At 37.6% G+C, this 26,893-nt stretch overlaps 1 protein-coding gene across 1 annotated transcript in view; it reads left to right on the top strand.

The window, feature by feature from the left end:
* Positions 1-26,893, top strand: part of Plcxd3 (phosphatidylinositol specific phospholipase C X domain containing 3) — a 171,631-nt gene that overhangs the window by 95,205 nt on the left and 49,533 nt on the right. The window contains exon 2 of the mRNA XM_059276422.1: positions 4,852-5,560. Within this exon, the coding sequence (XP_059132405.1) occupies positions 4,852-5,560 (709 nt within the window). The remainder of the gene's footprint in view (positions 1-4,851; positions 5,561-26,893) is intronic.

Here is a 26,893-nt window from a genome sequence, read left to right as displayed (position 1 = left end):
GGAGGCAGAGCCAGGCAGATCTCTGTGAAAAGAACTTTTTAAGTGATATTTTTAATCATCATATGGATATGTTGCTTATCATACCAGAAATTAAAAACTTTAATAAATATGAATAGTAAAGTTCAGTAAGCCAGGAGATAAGATGGAATATTAGGAAACTTAATTAATCCAAAGGAATAAAGGAACAGATTAAAACCAGGGATGAGGAACAGATGGGTCAATAGTAAAATTGTAGCAAAATAACTCATTTGTCTCACTGAGGCAATCCCATTCAAGAGCAGACATTGTTTGATTAGATATAGAGCCAACTCCAAGGAATGTGTTATATGCAAGAACCCCCCTTCCATGTAAAGACAGGAGGATGCTAAAAGGAAAAAGCAAAAATGTCATGCTGACCTAACATCTAGCACTAAGGATATAACCAAGGGAGAGGAGGCATGTTGGAAAGATTAATGCATTCAGAAGGTACAATATTTATAAATGCCTATTAACAAAGTTTCAAAACCTAGAAAGAAAAAAAAAGACTGTCTTAGTCAATGTTCTATTGCTGTTCAGAGACACCATGACCATGGCAATTCTTATAAAAGAAAGCATTTAATTGGGGCTGGCTTGCAGTTTCAGAGGTTTAGTCCATTATTGTCCTGGCGGGGAACACGGCAACATACAGGCAGACATGATGCTGGAGGAGCTGAGAGTTCTACATCAGCATCCACAAACAGCAGGAAGAACAGTGAGCCATTGGGACTGGCTTGGGCTTCTGAAACTGCAAAGCCCATCCCTAGTGGCACACTACCTCCAACAAAGCCATATCTACTCCAACGAAGTCACACCTCCTAATCCTTCTCAAATTATACCACTCCCTGTTGTCTAAGTATTCAAATATATGATCCTATGAGGACCATTCTTACTGACAATAATAATAATAATAGTAATAATAATAATAAATTATTATGATTGATTTTAAAACTTTTCTTAGTAATTAAGAAAATAGAAAATTAATAGGAATATGAAAGATTTGAGCAAAATTATCCACCAAATCAACCTGATAAACATTTAGAGTACACTCAGTAGCAACAGAATAAACATTCTTCCCAACTGTACATGGAAAGTCACCAAATAAAATAAAAGTGACTACATATTAAAAGATGGAGCCAGACAGCAGTGGCACATGCTTTTAATCCCAGCACTTGGTAGGCAGGGGCAGGCAGATCTCTGTGAGTTTAAGGCCAGCCTGGTCTACAAAACGAGTTCCAGGACAGGCTCCAAAGCTACACAGAGAAACCTTGTCTCAAAAACCAAATAATAATAATAATAATAATAATAATAATAATAATAATAATAATAAAAGATGGAAATTATAATATGAGCATAATGGTGAACTCCTGTAATCCCAAAACTCAGGAAGCTGAGTTCGATGTCAGCATGAGAGACATACGGAGCTCCAGCATATCCTGGGTTACATGATCCTGTCTCAAATAAAATAATTATACATGGTATGAGTATTCTCTGATTTAAATTAAGATAAAATAAAAATAAGAATGAACATCTACTTGATTATATATAAGTATCCAGAAAATAAAATATAAAATAAATTACCCAGAATATAGCAAAGACTATACCAAAAGCAAAATTTGGAGAATGTTGCTAAAGCAACTCTTCAAGAAAAAGATAGGACATTAAATGGCTACATTCAAAGGTAACAAAGCCTAAAAATTAGGGCAAGTGCCTTAAGGGCTACCTAAGAAGTGTTACGACCATGCTGCTTGACTGAGGAAAGAAGTTGTCAAATGGAGAAATTAATCAAACTGTCGATTTTGAAAGATGTGAGAGAACAGCCTCTTAGAGGTGAATTCCTAAGGGCCAGAGCAAACCCAGGTATGTGGAGACGTCTGCATTTGTAGGGGGGTGTCAGCCCTATGCTGAGAAGACAGGACAAAGCCAGCCCCAAACAGCAAGAGTTGCTTTAGGTTCAGGTTGTTAGTCTGAGGTCAAGTACGACAGATGTCAGGAGTCCGGGAACACAAAGACAGCACAGAACAAAAGATTAGATCACAGACTACAGATGATCGACAAAGGAGGAGAGCTCTTCCTGTTTTAAAGAGACAAGGGTAGGACAACTTTTTTCTGTCTCTTTTTCAGTGGTCATAAAGTATGGCTTCTATTTTTAAGGTCAAACCAATAGAAAAGAGCTCAGTGAAAACATTGGCATTGGGAAAGATCATTCTAAATAGAATTTAAAGTCATTAAGCTATTTCCTTTGGAGAAAACCCAGTTTAGGTTATTTACCTCCACACCAATGCATGGACTGTCCTTTGTATGAACTGATTTAACTCTTTTCCCAAATAATACCTACAGAATGAAGCAGTCCTAGTACACCACCCCCAACAGTTGCTCTTTATATGCCATGGAGCCACCTAGCTTAAAAGGAACATTGGCAAGAACATCAGTTGTTTCTTTCAGTGTAATTTTAACTGTTTTTTTTTTAATTGTTAATGTTCTCTTCTTTTGACCTCAATGACATACTTTCCTTGAAGGCCAACAAACAACATAATTTTAAAACCATTTTTTTTAATTTTCACATGATTTTCACAATTGATTGTTTTCATATTAAAATATATTTACTATGTAGTCCATGATAGAAAGGTGTAACTAAAGTAGTAATAAAAAGTCTTGAAGAAGAATGAGGTAATGGGGCTACCCTTCCCTGAGGATAGAAATGCAGTTAATGGTTGTTGGGGGATGTAGAGACATTTTTTCCGTCCTGTAGCCTCTAGTTAGGTGTGAATGATCTTTATTTATGATGCTATAAGCAGCTGTAATAAATGCAGTGGGACACATGTATATTAAAAATATATAAAAGAGAGGAAAGAAGGAGGTCATGACATTTGAAGGCTAGTAGGGAAGAAGGAGATATATGAAAGAGTAAGGGGGCAAGAAGGGAAATGGATATGATCAAAATACACTACATACATGTATGAAAATGTCAAAATAAAATGAAACTCATTACTATGTATAACTAATATATACTAATGAAAATTTAAAAATAGCAAAAAAAAACCCACCCAAAAAGCTCATTTATAGAATAAGAAATCTAGCTATATTGACTTTTCGTTCTGCCTGATTCTAATTAATATCTTTCCTAGTCTTGGAGAAGTATCCAATATTTCCACCTTGTTTCTTGAGGAACCTTTTCTGACTTTTCTAGGATGGACATGATTATTTAACTATTTTGATCTTACATCATTCAATTATAATTCTTCTTACATTTCTCTGTATAGATTGATCTATAGTACAGTTTGTTCAGCTTCTTCACTTAGATCAGGAATCAGATAAATAGCTACTAATAAATCAATATTCTGAAACTTAAATACCTATTAAAATTTGCTAGTGACAGATCCAAACTTCCAATATTATTTACTCAGAAATGGCTGACATTTTCTTCCCATACCATCAACTAAAGATAAATAGATCACACAGCTTGAGATTAAATTCAACATGGCGTTTCAGTTTGTTTGGATTACCTTCTATTGTTTAAAAAGTCTAAAAACTCTGAAATGCTCTCTGTTCTAAACCTTAAAGGTCACAATTTTCTGAATATTAAAGTAAATTTACAAATTATTTTATCACAGAATGTTCTATAGTATCCAAAGTTGATATGCTCTGACTTCTGTCTATGTATAGTTTCAGCTCTGCAAAGATTAATGGTTATACACATGCATGGAGACTGATCACACACAGGTACAGGTATAGAATTCAGGCAGGATTAATATTGCATCCCTGGAAAAATGTGCCAAGTATACTATTTGACAAATGCCCTGAGATGTTGCCTCCATAAAATTAAATTAGATTAGATTAGATTAGAGAGAGAGAGAGAGAGAGAGAGAGACAGAGAGAGAGAGAGAGAGAGAATAGAGACCATAGAGAGCATGCATGCGTGCATGCATGCCTGTATGTTTGTGTGTCTAAGTTTTAGATTGGAGAATTCAAAGATCTACAAAAACAATCAGTTCTTTGTGAGGCCTATGTCAGAATCAAGGCAACAAAATGAATCAAGAGAAAGCTAAGTGACAGATGGGGAACAATGGCTCAGGGACAAGGTGAAAGAAAGCGTGTCACAATTGGAAGCCCATCTGCCTTTTCTGGTGTGTGAAGTATTCAGGATGCATGAATTCCATTTCAATCATTCAATAATCATGACCAAAATCTACAAGGAAGATGAGAAGGATAAAACCCAACCTTGAGATCATTTTCTTTATAGGTCCTGATCACATGCCAATAGTACTTTGTACTTATAAGCAAATAATAAACATGTCATTGCATATGATTGTTTGACATTTATAACTTCCTCAGATAAATAACTAAACAAATACTTCTTGTTTTCTGATGGAAGGAATTCTTAAAAATTTGAAAATCAATTCCACAGAGAGGCTTTTCTGTTGAGAGAAAATGTCTTTGAGGAATGGGTCTATGGGTTAATTTTTAAGCACAGTAAGTGTAACTTGTATTGATGTCCAAGAAGTCCCATTGTTTATTCAGTATGAAAAAAGCATTTGCTCTCATCTTAGTCCAGAACTGGCCAAGCACAAGATCGAAAGTGAAGTTAATGGTACTATCTTCTTACTTCTCCTTCCTTCATCTTATCACCTCTCCTCTGCTCTCCCAAATGTGTGGGGTGAGAATTCACACTCAGATTGTCCACCTGTACACAGGACTTTGTTCAATGAGACAATCCTTATAGGCTTAGAACAAAAGGAACTGGTGTATTGGTTCTCTTGCTACAATGACAAAACACCGTATAAAAGCACCTTAAAGACTGGAAATTAACCACATTATGCCTTCTTGTTCTCCCAGGGTCCCATGATTCCTTCAGCTTCTACATTGATGAAGCTTCTCCAGTAGGCCCTGAGCAGCCAGAAACTGTCCAGAACTTTGTTTCCGTGTTTGGAACTGTGGCCAAGAAGCTGATGAGGAAATGGTTAGCCACTCAAACGATGAACTTCACTGGTCAGCTAGGAGCTGGAATCCGCTACTTTGACCTGCGAATTTCCACCAAGCCCAGAGACCCAGACAATGAACTGTACTTTGCTCATGGCTTATTCAGTGCCAAAGTCAATGAGGGTCTTGAAGAGATCAATGCATTTCTCACAGACCACCACAAAGAGGTAATATTCTTGGACTTCAACCATTTTTATGGGATGCAGAAATATCACCATGAAAAACTGGTCCAAATGCTGAAAGACATCTACGGAAACAAAATGTGCCCAGCTATTTTTGCCCAGGAAGTGAGTCTAAAGTACCTATGGGAGAAGGACTATCAAGTATTGGTCTTCTACCACAGTCCAGTGGCATTGGAAGTGCCCTTTCTCTGGCCTGGGCAGATGATGCCAGCACCCTGGGCAAACACAACAGACCCCGAGAAATTGATCCAGTTTCTTCAGGCATCCATCACGGAGAGAAGAAAGAAGGGTTCGTTTTTTATATCTCAGGTGGTGCTGACACCCAAAGCAAGCACTGTGGTCAAGGGTGTGGCAAGTGGCCTCAGAGAAACCATCACAGAAAGGTAAGTGCCCTTCAGAAAGTAAGAAGAATTATCTAGTAGTCTAAACTCAACTTATGGAAAGCCAAAGTTATGGAACTAAAATTCTACCAATGTATATTAGTTTGCTAGGGTAACACAGTACCACAACTGAGTGACTTAAGACAACAGGCTTCCCAAGATTCTGCTGATGGCTGACAGTTCTTGTTCCTCGGTTTATAGAAATATCACCAACTGCACCTTCTTCTTTACATGGTCTTTCCCTGTGTGCCTCTTTTCTAATATGTATAAAATGGTACTGAATTAGGGTCTGCCTGGATTAATTCATCTTAACTTGATAAGTTCAGCAAGTATATCTTTCCCAAAGAAGGTCATATCCATAGAACTTTAACATATTTTCTGTGCTACATATCTATGTATAAGAATATATATTCTGAATCCAGCGACAAGTCTAGCCCCTGATTATAACACTTCTTTATGTATCTGTGTAGCATTCCATATATTAGATGGCTCTTGCTTTGTTTGCTGTTTGCAGCCTTTTTGTATACTGAATGCCATTTGATATATGACAACTACAAGAAGTAGAAATTATCTTACAGATTAGAAAAAAAATAGGTCTAGGAAAATATAATTCTTTCCCTTAGGCTTCACCAGTGAATGATGAAACACATACTCAGACCCCATTCTCAAGCCACATCTTATGCCCTATAAATTACATATTCTGCCTTTTTAAGAAGGATTGTTCTCCCATGAGAGAACATGCCATTGGTCAAGACTGGCTAACAATGTACAGTCATGATCTCTGGTAAGGTATAATTTGAGACATGACCAAAGATCTCTGTAACTTCCTCTAATGTGAATAACAACATCCAGAACCATGCATGTTTTTTATTTTAGTTAAAATATTAAGTAATGTTAACATAAGAAGAGAGTACCCACATTCTTTTTATACAATGTATTTTAATCTTTTAATTAATAGTTCAAATTGTGCTGATGAGACAGGGGATGGATGATTTGGTTAGAGTCAAAGTCTTGTGTGGAAAAGAAAATGAGGAGAAAAATCTTTCTAGCAATAATAGTGTAGGTGACCCTGTGGAATATGATGTCGTGTGGACAACGACAGTGGGAGAATCTTTAGAAGACAAGGAGATAGTTGAAACAGTTATTATACCTAAGCTGCAGAGAACTTTATCAAGTCAATGGGAGAGAGCTAGCTGTTGGTGTCTGACAGTTAAGTGATCAGAAGTGTCATTTAGATAATAATTGATGCAGACTGCAAGATAAGGTAAGTGGTTTAGACCAGTTTTAGTAAGCTAGTCCACACTAAGTGAGGAAGTAAGGAAAACTTGGAAGAGGATGATGTGCAATAAAGGATAGGCTCATAAAGTGACTGGTTAGCTCTGTGCTAAGAATGAGAGAAGAAAGGATGAGGGTTTTGATTGACAAGCAGAATGGAGGACCATTCACCAAGGCAGAAACTAAAAAGTCTTGGGTAGGAGAAGGAGACTATGCAGTTAAAGTTTAAAAGCCACTTAAAGCATGCAAATAGATGCAGTAATTGAGCATTAAAATTACAAGCCAACTGATTTGGAGCTATTGGCCCTTATAGATAGTGAGAGCCACAGATCACCAGAGTGGAAGTAGTCTTCCTTGCAGAACCATAACTTTCTTCTGTTGTTCATGTACTAGCTTAGATCTCCACATACTTTGAGATTTAAATGCAATTGCAAAACTTCCATTTCATACCTATAGCACTGCATGCCCTTTCATGTTGTTTCCTGTATTGTTTCCTCTTCTCTTAAGACTTGAAACCTCATTACTGCTGCATTATTTGATACGTCAGTGATCTCACATGATCTGTCCATGTGTCCCATTGCTCCAGGCTCAGTTTCTACAGAATTTTTGGATATTACTGAAGATCTATGGATATAAGAGAAATCGCATAATCACTGTGATATACATAATTGAAAAAGTGATATTTTGTCATTAATTTTAAGTCTTCCTCTGAGATATCTCCCCTGATGATATGTACATAACTCTGTATCTCAGTCAAATACCGTCTGGTGGGATCTACTCTTCCTCCCCTCCCTCTTGTTCTCACCACTTTCCTTCCTTTACATTCTAACTGCTCGTGGAAGTCTACATTCTTCTCTAGATGACTAAGGCTAAACTCACTGAGTTCCATCAAAGTATCACCAAATCAAGAAAGATTTTTATCTAATAGCCCTACTTTCCACCAACACTAACTGATCTGATAAATGGCTACTTGACCTCTCCCAAATTAGCAAGCAAGGGACTTACGTACATATAAGAAATGTGCTATTTTGGTAATTGTATCCCATAAAGTCTCCATGTTTTGAAGAAACCCAAGGATCCCATTGGAGATGATGAGGAAACATAGCAATCTCCATTGTGAACTGATCCCATTTCTTGCCATTCTCCCTCCATCTTGAAAGGAAGAAACTGTATCTTTAACTTTTATATTCTAGGCATGGCACAAGTCTTCCTACGATTTCTTCAAGTTCACAAGAGCATACCCATTTCAATATACAAGGCTCTATTTACATAAACGTTTACCTATATTACAAGAATGTTTTGCCTTTTGGCCAGGAGCCATTCCATGGTTTTCCACGTTGAAAAACCCATGAAGAAGAACACACTCACAGAGTGAATGGCTTTCATTTACCTTTTTAATAGCATTTTATGTAATTTGGATGCTTCTAAGTCATATTTAAACTGCTTTCTGGCTATTTCTGCTCTAGTATGATACTGTAAAGGAGGGCTTGGGGAGGTTAAAAAATGTTAGGAAAGTACTGAAAATTATATTTTACACAGCTCTCCCCAGAGTCACAATGTATATTACCATATAAAAGACATTTGCGAATATCTTGAAGAATCCTATTTAAATTTAACTAATAGTGTTTTCTACATACTTTTTTTGAGATAATAATACTTGCTAGAAGCCCATGAAATTGATTGTGAAGAACTGTCTTCAGCCATCTGTTCTAACTCAGTACCTCTCACTTGCTTGAGACATATATCTGGAATAGTAGAGTGATATCACCAAAAGAGAAAGATAAGCACGGGAAAAGGCAGGAAGCAAGTTTTAAAACTAGATAGGAAGACCCTAGAGTTGTGACTCGTTCTTTTTGAGCTCTTTACCCAGCCTTGAGTATCATTTGCTGAGGCCCTTCCCCACCTCTACCACCCTTACTTAAATCGAAATTATAACCATAATGAATTCTAATTTCACTTCAAAAAAAAAGAGAAAGAAATGGGAAAAAAGGATTTAAAAAAAGAGGATCCTAGAGTAGAACCAAATTTTGGCCCCTAAGATCATACTAACGACTTGACAATAGCTTGCAAATCTATCTGCCTTGTAACCTGGCCACCATACTAGTCTTATGAGCATTCTCCAGCAGAGCTTCATCTTCCACACACTAGAATCACCTGCATTTTACATTTGCATTGCTGGATTGAATGTGGTGTTAATGTGAAATCTGGGTTTCTGCTTTGTTACCTTTGGGGTAGGAGGGCAACATTCTAGCTTTCTGGACAGAGACTGAGAGGAAAAAGTGACTTTCTGGCCTTGACTACTGGCTACCAAAGGCAATTTGCCTCCCTCTAAAAGAGTTAGTGAAGGGAGAGCTTTGTTGCCTTTTCTTCAGATCAAGTGAAGAAGCATAAAAATAGACTGATGTTTTTTTCAACTATTCTATTGTGCCAACACTATTCATCCCAAAAGTTCCATGTTAGAACCAAAAGACTCAATGAACATTTCCGTGATCAAAGAAAAAGTCACCAGGCAATCATCAGTGCTGGGACTTAAGAATCCACATCTGATAATTTTGAAGTTTGCGCTGAATCCCTAACTTTTTTTTTTCTTCTACAGTAATCCTTTCTAATATTTTTGGTTAATGAAACCCCAAGCACCTGACCAGAGAAGCCAGTGGTTGAAATTGTGGTTGGTATTCAGGGAAACTAAACACAGCCTGGACCTAAGGACCTCAACTTTCAATCTGGCCATCAATTCTAAAAACTACAGATGTGTTTTCTGCCACTTCAGCAATGCCAAAAGACACAGGTTTTCATTTCTTAAAGACCTATTTTTAATCTATTTCCCAAACACCAGCTTTTACACCTCACCCCCACGGAATTCACACATTCTTAAAAAGAAGGTGTGCATCTTGAGTCAATTCCTTTCCTAATATATGGAAGTTTATTAAACTCCTGCTTTTTTTAAAAGCAAATATCACTTGTCAGATTTTTAGGAGACAATATATCTTTTTAAGTAAATTCATACTGTCCAACACACTGTATGATTGTAATAATCATACCATATTATTGTCAGTTATCTTAAGGAGACCTCTATAGGGTGTTATACTAAACTGTTTAACATGTATTATTTGATTTGACATTCATAAAATCTCTCAGATGTAGGCACTACTGCTATTCCATCTTTAAAATGCAAGAACTGAGTATTAGAAGTGTTAGACAACTTCCCTTCATAGCACAACTAAGAAAGTGTAGATCCAAGACTTAAGCCCAAGCTTCTGTGTCTATTAATTCCTGTTTGCAATCTTATTCTTCTCTGAACACTGTAGTTCAAGTATGTGGCAGTAGAGAGTCTTAAAGTCACCACACTGCATTATCCCCCTGCTATTGTGAAGCTCTAAAACATGACTGCAATTCTGTTCAGTTTTCATTAACTGGTAATATCCAAACCAAATTAGGCAGTATATTCAAGTGACTAGGTTCAATTTAGTATTTATTTATTGAAGGCTCTGAGGAATGAAATATATTAAGTAGTGTGAAGTGTATTAAAATCGGTAAGGTAAGATACTATTGTTACTGTCACATATCAAATAAATTTGAAATAGAAGAATATGCATGACCTAAATACGAATTGCATAATAGTAAGAGAATTAGAGTCAAAATCTATAGATTTACAGGAATAATGCCTAGTGCCTGTAAATGTTTTGATTGGCTTTAAAGACAGAATGTCATTGTGACAGGCAAAGACATTTAGGGGGTGGTTACCCAAGCTGAGGAAATAGAAAGCACAGAGCACAGATATAGAACATCTTGTGTAAAATAGAGTTGAGCACTATAGAGTGATTTCAATGGACCGTGAAACATAAGGGAATTAGGTTACCTACTATTATTGGGCCATCTAAGTTTGCTAATTGGTGCTTAGGGGAATTAGATTCTTATACTTCCATACAGATGGAGGCGGTAAGGGTGCTTGAGTATTGCATTTCAAGAAGATGGCTCAGGTACTTGAGAAATGAAGTCTGGGATTACACAACTGGTAAGAGACTAAGAGAAAAATACATCTTAAGAATAGAGAGAAATATTTTTCAAATTGCAAATTTTCTAATTCTCTAGGAGTTAGGAAGTCAAAGATCAATTGTCAAAAAAAAAAAAAAAAACTCTCCAAAATTTAGTCACACTGAGAATAGCACTAAGGTTGTCTTGGAATAACTTTACAGATAAAATGAAATGTGTTAATTATGCTTTATACATCAATAAAGTTCATGAGAAAAATAGACCCATAATAAGGTGGAAAACAAAGAACATGAAAGACTGGTCTCAGGAAACCGAAGGGAAGATTTTATAATTAAGTTTAATCAATGTTGTATTAAAAGGAAATTGAGTGGTCAGATAAGAACGGAACCTCGGGGATGAAAATAACTCAGATATGTAGGTTGTCTGAAAAAGGGAAAAATTGATGCTACACTCATCTCCACTTATTCAAAGGTGGAAACAGCAAGTGCTGGGAAGAGAAATCTGAGTAAGAGATGTTAGCCTAGAGTGACTTCAGTTCTACTTGCTGTGCTGCCCATTGGGATCCTGAGAAACACTCTAGCATCATTCTAGGTGAACAGTATGCCTTAGAAGCATAACATGGGCATCTCTGTTCACCAAATCCCAGTCGACAGTCATTTCCCTGACTGTGATGTAGAGGATCCAGGTTGCTGTTGTATGTACCATATTACCCAACTGGGCAAACACGGAGAAGGCACCTGCAGTTACTGAGCTCTTGTAATGTGCCAGGAACTGTGGATGCTCTGCATCAACTGCGTCCATTCACTCTTCACAGGCTACCAACCCAGGTACTAGTAGCTGGATACCGTGATACATATTCATAACCACAGCATTTGGAAGGCAGAGGAAGGATGTCATTAATCTGTGGCCAATGTGGGCTAAATATTGAGAACTCAATCTAAAAAAAAAAAAAACACACACACACACACACACAAAGAAAATAAAGGCAAAAGAAAGAAGAAGGGAAATAAAGGAAATAGAAAGTAGGTAATAGTGAATCCATTAGCGATGAAAATTTGAGACTAGATTTCTAGTACTTAACTCAAAAATTTTCACAACAAATTTCCCATAATTAAGGTATGAGAGAGGACTCAGCTATGAAAAGCTCTAGTTGCTCTTTCAGAGCACTTGAGTTTGATACTCAGCACCCACCAGCAACTCACAAACATCTGTAACTTCAGTTCCAGAGGATCCTGTTATCCTGTCCTGACTTTGAGCACTGCATGCATGTGGTACACATATATATACACAGGCAGACCACCTCCATAAATATAAAACAAAAATAAGCAAGTCTTTAAAAATGCCATAATTAATAAATGAGGATTATTGTGTGGGTCTATTTTACCCTCGTTTCCATGCTTATTCTAGTAAATCTGTACAGCTTAGCACTAGATGTGTGTTAGTACAGTATGTGTTTAGACTGGGAAACAAATGCTGGGGTAGAAAGGGCATTCAAATGTGGGGTGGGCAAAGCCATGAGGAAAGGAGGCCTGAGGTGAGTGACATAGGATTCTGGCACAGGGCCACTGGAAATGGCTGATGGAGAACCGAACAGGAGGGGAACTCAGAGATGACTAGTTCCTCCTTGCCTTGTATCCATTTCCAATTTGGCCTCTTCTGACTTAGTAAGAAAGTTGAGACTGAAATGAACCCTAAAGTGGTTGCTCAAGGTCGTAGAACCACCAGGCAGCAGCAGTGAGATTAAAACCCAAGTGTCTAGGTTCCAGAACAGAGTCCTTCAACGCCTCCCATGGAAGTATAATGGGCAGAGGAGGAATAAGAAGTCCAGGGAAGGCCAGAAAGCATCATGGTGCAGAAACCACCAGGGATGGATAAGCTGGTTGTCAATCTGCACATAATGTAGTGTCCTGGACCAGTGATGCCTGTGGTGCTAGACCCAATGTGGAGCCTGATGACTCGGGCATCAATGTTTTCTGAGCTTATCTTCTCTGAGCTCTCTGGTTCTGTGCTGGGAAGCCAGTCAACTCATCTTTCTTGTCCGGTGGGAATTCAAACAAGCTTGTGAGCCTCCTGCTGTTCTATTTACAGTTTATTGTCTGGAAGCTATTCAGCTCCAATATCAGACATCATAGCAGCATTTGGGAGCCAAGAAAAGCCTTACCAAGAGGCTGAGTCTGAGAATGATTCCAAGTTAGCTGCAAAGTGACATGAGGCAGCGTTAACCACATGAAACGCAGCTTATTGTCTTCCCTCCCCTAGGACTTGCCATCAGATAGCTCAGCAGACTAGTAGAGCAACTAGTAATAGATTTTCTATTTAGCAGAAGGACAATGGTGTCTCTTCGGTTGCTTATGTCTGAGGAACAAGAACATTAGTGGCACTGTAGAAAGGCATCAAAGATTCATTTCATATATGAAATATGGTTAGTATCACATTACTAGTCCCAAATATATGTTAAGAAATTGAAGGTCAGAAAAAAATGAAATAATGTATGTTGGTACTGAAGCCAGTGCTGTGTTCAGTTCAGATGTTAGCTTTTCTGAACCAGTGAAAGGAGTCTAGTGTAGAAATCAAAAGGAAGTTCCAGAAAGCAATCCTTCCCCAGCTCAGAGCTTGGCAGTCTGGAACATGTTTATAGTGACATTGTTAAAATGCAAATTTCTGGATGCCTCCCTCAGAGACTGATTCAATAGTCTGTGACTCAAAGATTGTCATTTTTAAGACTGCGGTGAGGCCATAAAAATGTATTCACTTTGAGTAGTGTTGCTCATGGCTGTACTTTAGCAAGCCACTAATCTGGAAAGAGCCAATCTCTAGATCCACGAGGGTCCTCCTCTGTAGACTCAGGTAGTTCTCCCATAAACTGATCATAATCCCTTTACTCAGAAGATCCAAATTTAAGTTCCTGTTTGTTGGGTCTGTCACTCAGATGAAACACCTGTAAGTGATTTCCAAAATTTAGCCATTCCTATTGACACTAGCTCTCTTATGCCACTGAAAAGTGGGACCTTTATGCATAAATCCCAGAGTTGTTATGAAGATATAAGCACAAGAAAATGATTCCTCTGAGCTATCCTTGTTCCCCTCTGCTAGAAATCACATTTACTCTCATTCCAAGAGCTTAGTAATTTTCAAGCTCAGTATTTCCACTACATCAATTAATATTATGATTCTATGCATCCCACTTGTCCCCTAAGATGATTTCAAGCAATATGAAGAGGAGGAAGTGGGAAGAGAAGGAGAAAAGGGAGAAAGAAATTGTTGTTGTTGCTGTTGCTGCTGTTGTTGTTGGAAAACATCTCATCTTAAGACTCTGTGACATAGAGTGACTTCAGCATGGGTCTTGCTGTGGTTTGGAAGGAAGGAAGAGTTATCTCCAAATCTCTTCAATTTAACAACTTTAACCTAAGAAATTCTGAAAGCAGAGTATGCATAAAATCTCTTTCTCTTCCATTCAGCCAATGATATGCAAGCAGTCATAGACACCTTTCATTGTCCATGTCAGCAAAGCCAAAGACTGGAAGGGATTCCAAACTGTTGGGAAGTTGGATTCATTCAATTTATATTAAGTGTATTTGTGGATATGAGAGAAGGAGGTGGAAAGAGAGAGTATGGCATGTGATAGAGAGTTGCTGCATGCTTTAGAAATCCTTGACAGATCCCATTTTTCTTATGTGGAATTTCTGGGGGCAATTGAGTTCAACACAGAAAAAGAACTAGCCTAGTATATAACTATAAGTCTCTCTGTATATAGATATATATAGGCTGGCTATAGAGATATATAGAGATCACAAAAGACTGAGAGGAAGTAGGTCAATGGGGGTACAGAGAGAATAATGAAGATAAGTTATTCTCCAGGGAGCACAGATATTTCATCAAGTAAGTTTTAATACAGCTGTTGTGCACTTCACTCTGAAAGTATGGTGTTAAGGAGATTTATTTGGGCTTTTATTTTATTTATTTGTGATTTATTACTGGTAGAAAAGCAAGATGTCTGATTCAAGAGAATCAGATCTCTGGCCCTCGGGTCACATTCTGAGCCATAAAGAAGAGGCCTTCAGATCTTCAGAACATCTCTTCCTTTCTACTTTGTGTAGACAGAGCTCCTAAGGTGGATCACAAGCCCATTCAATTGAAAATTCATCCAAGGTGTGACAAATTCATTCTAGCAAGAAGTAAAATTTAAGCTGGAGTGTGAAAGGGCAAAAGGGTTCTGTAATTGCCCTTTAGAGAAGATTTCTCCGTTTCAATATATAGCTGGGCACGCTGGGGTTATTACCTGTTGCAGTGGGGGGAACGTGTCACAAGAGGGACCACGAAACATCCACTAAGAGGATGCTACAAAGGACTTACAGGATGGGATGGGCAATCCTGGGGAAGGCTCTGTCTAGATCAGTGTTGTTAGAAAGCAAGGACAGTTCCACAACTGGCCATCTCAATAAGCCTTATCTGTAAACCAGAAAAAATGAAACTGATTGGTAACAAAAATCACAGTCACTCATTTTGGTCAAGAGAGCTGAGTACTTAGTTATTTGCTTATGGCACACAGGCCTTGTTTTTGTTCTTATGTGAAATAGGCTTGAAAAGTCTTTCTTTATCATGACCCCAGAGTGACCTTGTCTGAGGATGATATTCTGAGAGATTGTTCGTGTACAAGAAGAGAGTAAAGTGACCTATGCAAGTCACCATCCAGCTGCCAGGGCTGCTGCTTTGTTACTTCTGCCGTTTTCATTTGGCCTGGAAGTTCTACTGTGAGGGAGGTTTCCTGCAAACCTTTGTCTTTGCTACATTTTTTTCTTCTTGAAGCAACTGGGGCTATGTCTATTCCAAAGGCCTAGACCACTCTGATAACGAGAGAAATCAGAGTTAATTATACTGTAGACTACAGATGACCTACTAAAAATGAAAGCTCTTCCATTTGAGCCATACTGAGGATAATTTCACCTCCTCTGTGATCTAAAGTCTATCCCTACTCATTGGACAACTGTGGAAATTGATTTTGAAGAAGTATAAAGATTCTTGGGTAGTGGAGATTGGAAGCTGAATACGGGGGAGAAATGTGAAAGCATGACTCTTTGTAAGATACCTTTTGGAGCTCAGGAGTATTCCAACTTTTCTTCAAGGTTTTCCAACTCTCTCAGGGCATGAAGAGGCAGAAGGTGGAAGGGAAATGTATCAAGTTTTTAGGAGACTGGGGTGATTTATGCTGATGAGGCACCTACACACTGTCATAATCTAACCCCAATTGTTTTGCCACCCTTTATACCAGAGACGAGTAAATGTTAGGAGGTAAATGGATGCCCTGCTCTACTCAGATACATTGAGTGTTATCACACACAACTCCGAGTGACTGATCTACTTTTTAAAGTCTAAGTGTTCAGTTGTGTGAGGTGAAGTGAGCCAAATCCTTGCTGCCAAAAGACGAGACAATTAGGAACTGCTCTCAGCATCCCCACATGGCGAAGCATCCCAGAAGCCTGGAACGCGCTAATAGCACTCCAGGCAAGGACAGCTCAGCTTTTAACGCACCCATGCAGCTGAGAACATGTTATCTTCTGCAATAACTTCAATATAACACCAATAATCAAAAGCTGGGAATAGGAACAATTTTCCAACGTATCAGAGCTGGGAGGATTTTTAGAAGAAAATACCACAGGAGTTGTCTACAGGCTTTAATGTTTGGCTTTATTGATCAAAACACAGGTTCTCCAGCTTTTGTTCTGTCTGTGACTATAGCCTCTTATTGATTAACTTACTTTAAAGTACTAAAAATAATTAGAGAAGAATAGCTGGGGAGTTACTTGTTGTAATTGATTTTTTTAAAAAAAAATCATAAGCAGAGCTTGAATTTTTGCCTTAAAGTATTTTTTCCTCCCACCCCCTCATCACTTACTTCCCTGTGCTCTCGGCTGTTAAAAGCAGAACAGCTTACAGGTTGTCACAGAGGCTGTGACATCCTGTCTGAGAGGAGAGGTGGGCGGCGACAAGACTGTAATGTGTGATTTCATTAGCAAATGCTAAAAGCACGAGCTGCCCTTTGGAAATGAGTGTGAGATCCAGACAGTATGCTACTGGGTCCACAGTGTGGACTTGTCCGAATGCCAAACAGGAAAGACATTGCCTATATTATTTAACATAGGCTTGACTATAACCCAGGCAAGAAAATAAATGACATATAATACTATCAAGTGCTATTTATGAACACAGATCTTTCCATTTTGTGGTTTGTTTTCTCAGTGTTTTCTTCAGGTTGCTTTTTTTATTCAAATAAAACACTTATAATATGTAGGTTATAATGAACAGAATCATAGCAACCTGATGGTAGTTCATAGTTCAATATACCTTCACTGTCCGTAGAAACCATATGGAAATTTAAGAGATATGATGACACTGTTTCTCAGTGGCCTGATGAGTTCATTCTATTCTTGTCCCCCACTTACTGGTTGGCCATTAAAGGATGGTGTAAGGAATTTGACTCTGTTGCCATTCAGGAACAACTGACTGCCACAGGCGTTTCTGTCTTGCTGTATTTGACAGGAAGCTTTGATATGCCGGCACGCACACACACAATTCACTGTAGTTGTATACTTACTCTTCAACACTTCATCCACATTCCCACAGGCAAGTAGCCCCCAAATAAGATAGAGCCAAGAACTCTTATCTCTTCTAGCTGAAGAACCATGAGTGGTTCTTTAATGCTATGAGCCACGGGCAGTAACATTTTGATGTTTCCACTGCACAAGGTATGTGGAGAGAGAGAAAAAAAACTGTCTCAATGGTATACCATTCTCTACTCGTACTCATACAGGGTAGTTATCTGGAGACTGAATATATATATATATATATATATATATACATAGTGTGTGTGTGTGTGTGTGTGTGTGTGTGTGTGTGTGTGTGTGTGTATGAAAGCATACTAGAAGGGGTGAGAGAAGTAATGGAAATAAGCATTAAACTGGCCTTCTTTCAATACATATACAGTTACATTTCTTGCTGCTCATGACGAGAAGACGAATTTCCCAGAACTGTGTCCCTGCCTCTCAGTTGAAGACAGAGATAACTAGCTCCTAAAAGTGTGCCTGTACTTTCTCTCCTACTATATTCATGCCCTAGAAGATGCATTCATACTCTTTTATCTTACTCTGGATATTAACTTTTCTTTTAGTAAGTTTCCCAGAGGTATTTCATTGGGAATAGGAGAAAGTAATTATGAAAGTTACATTTTGCTTTCGACGCTGTGTAGTTTATCTCTCTGATACTTTCAGCATCTTATTTGTCTATGACTCCTGTTAAAAATCTAGACAGAACTCATTTATGGGGGACAAGGGGGTGCAGTCACTTGGTGACTAAGATAGCATTCAAGCTACGACTTTGAGAATTCAGATGTCTCTATTTCAGTGTAATCCAGAGTGGTTCCCCTGGATGCCTCAGGATATCTAAGGACAGAAAGAAGAATCTATTGACATATTAAACTGACTGCTCAGCCAATAGGAAAGTGCTGAGGATGTGCTAGGCACTTGTAGTAAGGACAAGAGAGGAATGATGTATTATCCTTATAAAATTTTGCCTCAGAATCTTTGTCCTTGTTTTATAGGACGATCTCTTCAACATGTGAGTTTATATAAGATACATAATTATAGAATTGTACAAGACATAGTTTGCAGCTAAGTACTAAAATTGTAACCTGTGGATGAAATATTCTGTAGGGACTGAAAGGACAGACGACAAGAATGTTTTCTCCATATCTTAGGACAATTACATTTTGACCTTTCCTGCCATTTTTCTTTCTTTAAAACTTCTTGGTTTTTGCTCTTAAGTATTTCAATATTTAGTATGATGTATATCTCTTCTTAAATGTTCTTATCCCATTATTGGCCACCAGAAATTGTATTTTAAAACATCCTTTTATGGGCTGTTGAAATGGTTCACAGGATAGAGTTCTTGAATTCAGGTCCCACATAAAAACCCAGGTGTGATGTGGTGGCACACAGCTGTAGCCCCAGTGTTGGGCAGGCAGACCTAGGAGGGTACTGGCAAGTTTGCTGACAGGCCAGGCTGGAGGACTAAGCTCCACAATAGACATGATCTCAAAATATAAGTTGGAGGGTAATAAAGAAAGACACCCAATGTAAACCTCTGGCCAGCCACATATAGATTCATGTATGTACACACACGTGTACACACATTTGCACAGACATACAAACATGCATCACACATAAACACACACACACACACACACACCCCTCCCTGTGCTTAAAACAACAACAAAAACTGAACCTAATTTTGAAAACATTTCCAAATAAAATGTTTCAAGCTGTACCAACAAGTGGGATGTCCGTGAATGTCTAAAAGCTCCATCCAGCACTTCTTGTGCTTATTGGTGACAGTCTACGTAAGGGAGGCAAAAGCAAAGCCATTCTGTAAAAAGATTTTCAACCACAAAATTCAGTAAATTCCTTGATAATATGATAACATTGTGGCGCATATTTTGGTGTAGTAATCTGAGATGGGGAAAAAATACACTTTTAGACCTGCCAGTCTTTTTACGTAGTTTCTCTGCTAAAATGTGTTCTTTGGCTAACAGCACACAGCAAATGGAGTAAATGCTCTTATTGAATTAACTTGACAACAAGGGAGTCACTGTTGGGACCTCTGAAAAACAGCTGAGAAACAACTTTTAACAAATATGGCTGACCTCTGTACCAGTTTTCTCTCCCTGTTTCCCAGTTTCACGGTGAGAACGGATAATTTTACAAAAACTTGGCAAAACCAGTAATGCTGGAAGTCCCTGCCCTTCTGGCCCCGACTGTCTGTGAGATCTAATAACACAGGGTGGGAATACCACCTCTCTCTGAGAAACACACACGTTTTAAGTTGCTTTAATTTCCCTGCCAATTAGACATTTAAGATGTCAAGTGCATCTCCAGGCAACCTCTTTGATAATTTAGTATTCATTGGTAAAGGAGCCTAAGGCAAGGAGACATTCTAAGTGGCCAAAGAGTAACGAGAAGAAAAAAAGGCTCCTCTTTCAATAAGAGAGAAAAATCTGTATATGTATTTATGCATTGACTGTAGTATTACGAGATTGGGCAGCAGGATTCTCAGCCTAGAACAGTCTCTCAGCTTTAGCAAAATTATTTTGGACATCGTAATTTCTTGTGGGAAGTGTCTTGTGAATGGCAGGAAGTTCTAAAGCATCTGTGGCATCAAAGCAGTAGATTCTAGAAGTCTCTTTCCAAATCATGATGGTGGAAATCATCTTCTGAGGTTCCAAATGCCTCCTGCCCAGAGGAAGGCAGACTCACGGAGTGTTGCCTCTGAGCAAAAGATCAGTCAGCTTCGCTTACTCTATCCCAAAAGTCTACTTCCTTTGCATGTGAAGTAGATGGAGCCAGCAGCTCAGGAGGTAGAGAAACAACAGAATTATCTGTATGGTTTGCTTTCTGCCTAAACAAGTATGACAGAACTTACACATTTTTAGAGTCTACTGACACCTTCGAATTAGTCATCTTTGGAATTTACTCATCTATATAAGTGGTACTGTAGCAATTCTGGAATAATTCTACTGGGGGTAGAGGCCTTCTTTAGAATTGGTTTTTGAAACAACCTAAACTCATTCAGAGTCAAGTTCAATAAATAAGGTGGGTGAGCAAAGTAGATGAGAGAGAGAAAAATCCAAGGGAACAATAATGAGATCAGGTTTTGTTTTGTTTTGTTTTTTTCTTGTGAGACTCATGAACAGCCCGTGACGTTGATTTTAGTAGAGGAGTCATGGAAAGATTTTGAGTCATCCTGTCACGGAAGGGATAAATGAGCAATCGTCTTCATGAGCAAGTTTGTGGGATAAACTATCTAAAAAAATACTTACTTTAGAGCAATACTTCATAGAATAAAAAAACAAGAAAAAAAGTCTAGATTCTTATAAATGTCTCTCTTTGTTTATGCAATTATTTGTATAACTTGAATCAATTTCTCCATTTTGCATTTAACTCTTTTTCATTTTACATACCAACTGCAGTTCCCCCTCCCTCCCCTCCTCCTGCTCCATCCCACCTCCCCCACCCCACCCCCATTCACTCCTCACAGAGGCACAGAGTTTTACTATACAATGCAATGTTCCTTGCTTGCAAAGGACTAAGACACAATTGCTATCATCTGAGAGCCTTCCCTCTAGTGAGAGCACAGACTCCTGACAGTTCCTTTCAGCCTACTGCAGTTTGTGCTATAGTAAAGCACAATCAGGCAGTTACTGAGGTTTTCAATACAGTGTTGTTATAGACCCTCTAACTATGCAGGCTGGAAGAGGCAGCTCATTTTATGTGCTCTCGATTTCTTAATTCATGCACTTAAAGGTATCAACCAAGTGTTGCCCTCTCTTTTCATATCAGTACTCAGAGTCAGTGGTAACAACAGCAATTTTGTTTTAAATTTCATTCTTTACATAAAGTCCATTTATTATTTTATTGTTGGAATATGCATCTCTATGAAAACATTACATTTTTCATGCATATAAAATACTTTGAACATATTCACTAACCCCTAATTCCCCTCTCTTGTACCAACTCTCAACTCTCTGCTGGTCACTATGGTTCTCTACTTTCAGGTCATTTTTGTTTAAGTCTAGATTCCATATCTGAGAGGCAAACAAACAATATTTTTCTTTATAAAGACTGTCTTATTCCATCAACACAGTGGTTTCTAGTCCTATTCATTTTCCTGTACATGGTATAATTTCATTCTTCTCTGTAGAAGAATAACACATCTTTGTATGTATTTAGAACATTTTCTTCATCCATTCCTCCATTAGCAGGCCCCTGGGCTGATTCCATAACTTGATTAGAAAATAGTGGTTTATTTGAAAATATGAATGACACAGTTTATAACAGAATTCTACTCATGTATCTAAACATTAATCATTACTCTCATTTGAATCTTTACCCAAAGAAGAAGATACAACCAATTAAACATGTATGAACAACAATGTTTCAGTAGATAGGATATGTTACTGGCATTTCATTACTGATTAATAATGAACAAAAAAAATAAGTTTTCCTTCTTTCTCTCCTTGAGCTATGAGGGTTATAATGATTTACATGTAGCCTTGGTTGACCAGCAACTTCAGATTCTAGGAAAATGGAGGCAGAAAGGGAAATGAAATACCTCCATTTACAAACTAACTTAGAAATATTTCTTAATTTAAATTACTGCACTGCTGTAAAAATAAAAGATGACATTCATAAACCCAAGATTAAATTAGTACAACTTTCAGAAAATATTCTTAACTGTATGATGAAATGACTGGGATTGAAAATAACACATTTTGAATTAATAGAAGTAATACATTACATATTATCCCATCATAGTCCACCAAACAACTCATTATTCAAATACTTTCATTTTTATTTTACATGTGGAAAATGAATTAATCCAACTCACCCAATTTCACACAGCATCTCAGACAGAAGAAGTAGGATTCAAACATATGCCCATCTGAATTGACAGCCTGTAGTTTTTTTATTGTTGCTGTTTTTGTTGTTGATTTTATTCACGAACTGTATGGCCATTAGCTCAAGCTTATTACTGACTAGCTCTTACATTTAAATTAACTCATAATTCTTATTTATGTTTAGCCACGTGGCTTGGTATCTTTTCCCATTTCTGCCTTCACATCTTGCTTCTCATGGTGGCGGCTGACAGTGTCTCCTGACTCAGCCTTCCACTTCCCAGAATTCTCTTCTCTGCTTATCCCACCTATACTATACTTCCTGCCTGGCTACTAGCCAATCAGCATTTTATTTATAAATCAATCAGAGCAACACATTCACAGCATACAGAAAGATATCCCCAGCACTTCCCCATTTCTTTTTTTCAAAAAGGAAGGTTTTAACTTTAACATAGTAAAATTACAGATAACAAAACAATTATCAAGCAAGAATTATAGTTATAATATCTAGTCTATTTGTATTTGGCAAAATTAAAGAAGATATCCTATCTATCCTATATTTGTGAGTCTAAGGTTTCATGTCTAATTTATCTTTTATCATAACTAAGGAAATTATGACTATCTAGTCTTCAACTACATCAAAGACTTCAGAAGGATATATTTCCTGAGAAATGGAAGAAGGATGCAAACAACTTTCAGGAGTCTTGTGAGAGTAGACAGAGACAGCTGGCAGCCTGGACAGTCATCCGAAGTGCCCCTGTAAAATTGGGGCATCTGTCTTCAGCCCATAGTCCTAGAGTCCCTCAGTCACTTCTCTCTGTGTCCTGTAGAATGTCTGGCAGTATCCTCTGTGAAGCAGGAACCTAAGGACCATTTTGCCTCTCAAAGTTTAGTGGTCACCTTCCTATGGGTCCTGCATGTCCAGTTAACCAAGCAGTCCAGGCAAGAAGAGTTTCTTGCCCAAATGGCTATTTTTGCCAAGAAGAAGATAAACTCCATATAGAGTGTCTTTGATGCCCATCCTTCTCTCAGAAGTAAATCAGTGCTGCCAGGAGCAGACATGTCTCACTGTCCAGAAACTCTAAATTTTTAGAACATTTTAAATGCCATATTCTGTAGGACTTTGAAGTGTTTGAAGATTACCTATCTATCTAAAACATATCTATGTATACCTAGAAAACTTAACATGACTATAAGTTTGATTATCATAGAAGACTAATTGTTAATCTGTATTTCTTAATTATCCATTACAATCTAAATGACTTACATAAACATAATACCTCAAACAAGAGTAGAAATATATATATATATATATATATATATATATATATATATACAGTATAACAAAATCAACTCTAAATTTGTATCAATAAACTAAAATCTATAGCAATGTAAAACATTTTTAAACAAGTTGTTGCTCTTTAAAAGTAGGTTCATTAATCTACTCTTTCATCCTATCATATCTATATCATATCCCTTTTTCTTCTTTAGAAAGAGATCACATTTATAATCAACCTGCTTTAAATACAAATATTGGTTTTTCTCTGTCCCACACCAGAGGGCTCTTCTGATATGGGACAGAAGAATCTCTCAACTTTTTTTTTTTTTTAGCAATATGCTTGGGTTTAGAGAAGGAGTGAGCCAATTCCATCTCCAAAGCCACCTTGGTATATTTAGGAATTTGGGCATAGCTTCTCATAATACTTCCTGCTGGATGAGGGCACTGTATTTTTATGGGGACACAAAGAAAATTTTAGGATTATGGAGTAGTCTGTGAGGCTATATTTTCTGAGCCAGTTGACTTGAAATGGTTCTGGATGCTGGATCATCTGGGCCATAGTGTCATCGGAGATCTTTCAGGGGTTCTTGGCTGGTCAAACCTCATGTATCTTAATCTGGAACAAATCCATAGCCTCTTGCTTTCTATGGAAACAAAAGCAGAGCCTCCTTTCCAAAGCAACATACCCTTAGACCCAAATTTTGAAGTCAAGGTACCTTTAAAATATACATATTGGTTTAACTGAGCTGCCTTTACAATCAAATGTCTTTCTGCAGTTAAAAATCCCAAAGACAATACAATCCAGATTTTCTGTGATATACATCTTTACATGGCTTATTTTTTATATTACTTTTACTTTCTCTTTAAAGACTTTATTTTTTAAACTATCTATTTCTTTATATAACTGCATACATTACTTTTTTTTTCTCTTCCAAGCCTACGTACATTTTTATACACATTGTAAACTGTTTAGAGGTTTATCCCATCTGAATCTGTCTTACTGTGAATCTATTGCTTTAAACTGCAGCAGTCTAAGATGAGCTGCTGGCTCCACTCACCTCAGCTTTTCAACATGGTGGAACATTCACCAGCAGCTTTGGGGGAACCATGGTCACTGCCAGACTCTGGGAGGCAATGAGTCTATGCCTCTATCAAAGCAGCATGTAGCCCAGAAACCTTTTTTTTTTTTTTTTAACTAGCAAGAACTATATCCACTACGCAGCATAGTGCACAGCTTGGAGACACCTCTGTGCAACGTGGCGTAGGTCAAGCCTGCATGCCATGAATCTGCCATAGAGTAGCTCAGGCCCGCAGGCTGCCACTAACTTGAGAGAGACAACCAGGAAGCTGTTTTTAGCTCCATTTTAGAATCTTCTTTCTCAGTCAGGTTTTAGGTTGAAATTCATGCCCCACGTTCTGGCGCCATTTATAGCTGAAGTTTTCCTGTGTCCCAGTCTGCCTGTGGTCAGGACAAATCTCTCTCACCCACCAGTCCCACAGCCACTCAGACCCAAGTAAACACTCAGAGGCTTATATTATTTACGAACTGTATGGCCATTAGCTCAAGCTTATTACTGACTAGCTCTTACATTTAAACTAACCCATAATTCTTATTTACGTTTAGCCAAGTGGCTTGGTACTTTTTCCCATTTCTGCCTTCACACCTTGCTTCTCACAGCAGCGGCTGGCAGTGTCTAGAGCCTGTAGTTTCTTATCCCCCATAGAATACTTTTGTTTTTGTTTTGCTCTTGCATTGTTTTGCTTATGACAACGATGTGAAATTATGTGATTCTTTCCTAAAGGTAACCAAAGCAGGAATATGAAAGTCTCACATATTTGATAACAAATTCAAAATGAAAGAGAGGTACATATTTGCACTTACTTCCAAATTTGAGTGTTTTAAATGAAAAACAAACAAACAAAACTTGAAAGTCCTGGCCAATGAATAGCATTCCACAATAGGTGAAACAGCTCTGAGGCTATTCATTTATTTTTATCCAAAATGTCCAGTGTTTCAAAGATAAGGGAAAAGACCATTCAATTTTCAGATTCTTACCTTCAGTTATCTTTACTAAATGTCACTGGCATAAAACCACATGTGATTTGGGTGGCTTGTCCAAACAGCAGCTATCTCCATCTCTACTTCCAGCTTTTGTCTGTGAAAATTCTGGTGATTCAAGAATAGCCTACTAAATTTATGACAGTTATTTCAATACCAACACAATACATTAAGTGTAATGCCCATTGATGTCATTACTTACATAACATTTAGAATTTTAAATTTTAAGTGAACTACAGAGGTATGTATTAACTGACAACCCTGAAATGTAGCTTCTGGAAGAGAGGGGAAAATATCCATTTGTTTACCTTCTTCTTGTAAGTAAAGGAGGCCATTTGTCTTGCATTCATCTTGTGTCATAAGTTTATGTTCCAGTATGGTATAACTATCCCAGAGTATTCAGCTATCACAGAGTGTAACCTTAGGAAGATTTCTTACTCTCCCCAATTCTCAACTCTTCCCTTTTGACATGGAGATAAACTACACCTAATTACATGACTATTGTGAGGTATAAAGGAATTCTCAAACAGGTGTTTCATTCTGTAACTACAGAGTTAAGACTTGGTAAATATTAACTATTATTACCATTAACAACATATTTCTGTTGAACACTGAATAGTGCTCTACCAATTAAAGGAGAAAAAAATTGTTTTTGAAAACACACTTTCCTAGAAAATGTTTTTATTATTGGGTATAATAAAGTTTACATAGGATAGAACCCTACTTTAATCTAGCATATTTAACATTTTCAATAGATAGCATACAGAACAATTATACTGTCAGATATTATATGGATATAATAGATGTCTCAGGCTTTTGTTTCTCTCTAACCCCAATATTACAGATTTCAATTTTATTTATTATTTTTATTTGATTGTTATTATTCTTAGAGATATAAGCAAGACTATCATAGTGATTCTGTATATTTGAATTGTCAAGGAGACTTTACAACCTACACACATTCAAGCTCCCTCTGTGGGGGTTCTACAGTTGATCTGGAGCCCAATATGAGCTTAAATGGCAGGTCAGATCTGAGAAGTGTGGATGGACTATAGCCTGGTACTAGAAAACAAGAGTGGCATCTCAGTTATTATCCTCTATAATGGCTCTAAGAGTTATTAAGGCTTTTCTTTTTTGGTGTGCAGGCCATCTATTACAGACACTAACAAAAATAGTAAGTTACAAACTCAAAGACTTACAAGTCTTAAGAAGTGAGAATTAAAATTAGAATCTGGCAAAATTCATATTTGGCTGATGATCCCCTAAATAATCATAATAATTTTAGTT

Source organism: Peromyscus eremicus, chromosome 11, assembly GCF_949786415.1.
Source record: "Peromyscus eremicus chromosome 11, PerEre_H2_v1, whole genome shotgun sequence".
NCBI classification, from domain to species: domain Eukaryota; kingdom Metazoa; phylum Chordata; class Mammalia; order Rodentia; family Cricetidae; genus Peromyscus; species Peromyscus eremicus.
This window is presented reverse-complemented; position numbering and strand designations above follow the sequence as displayed.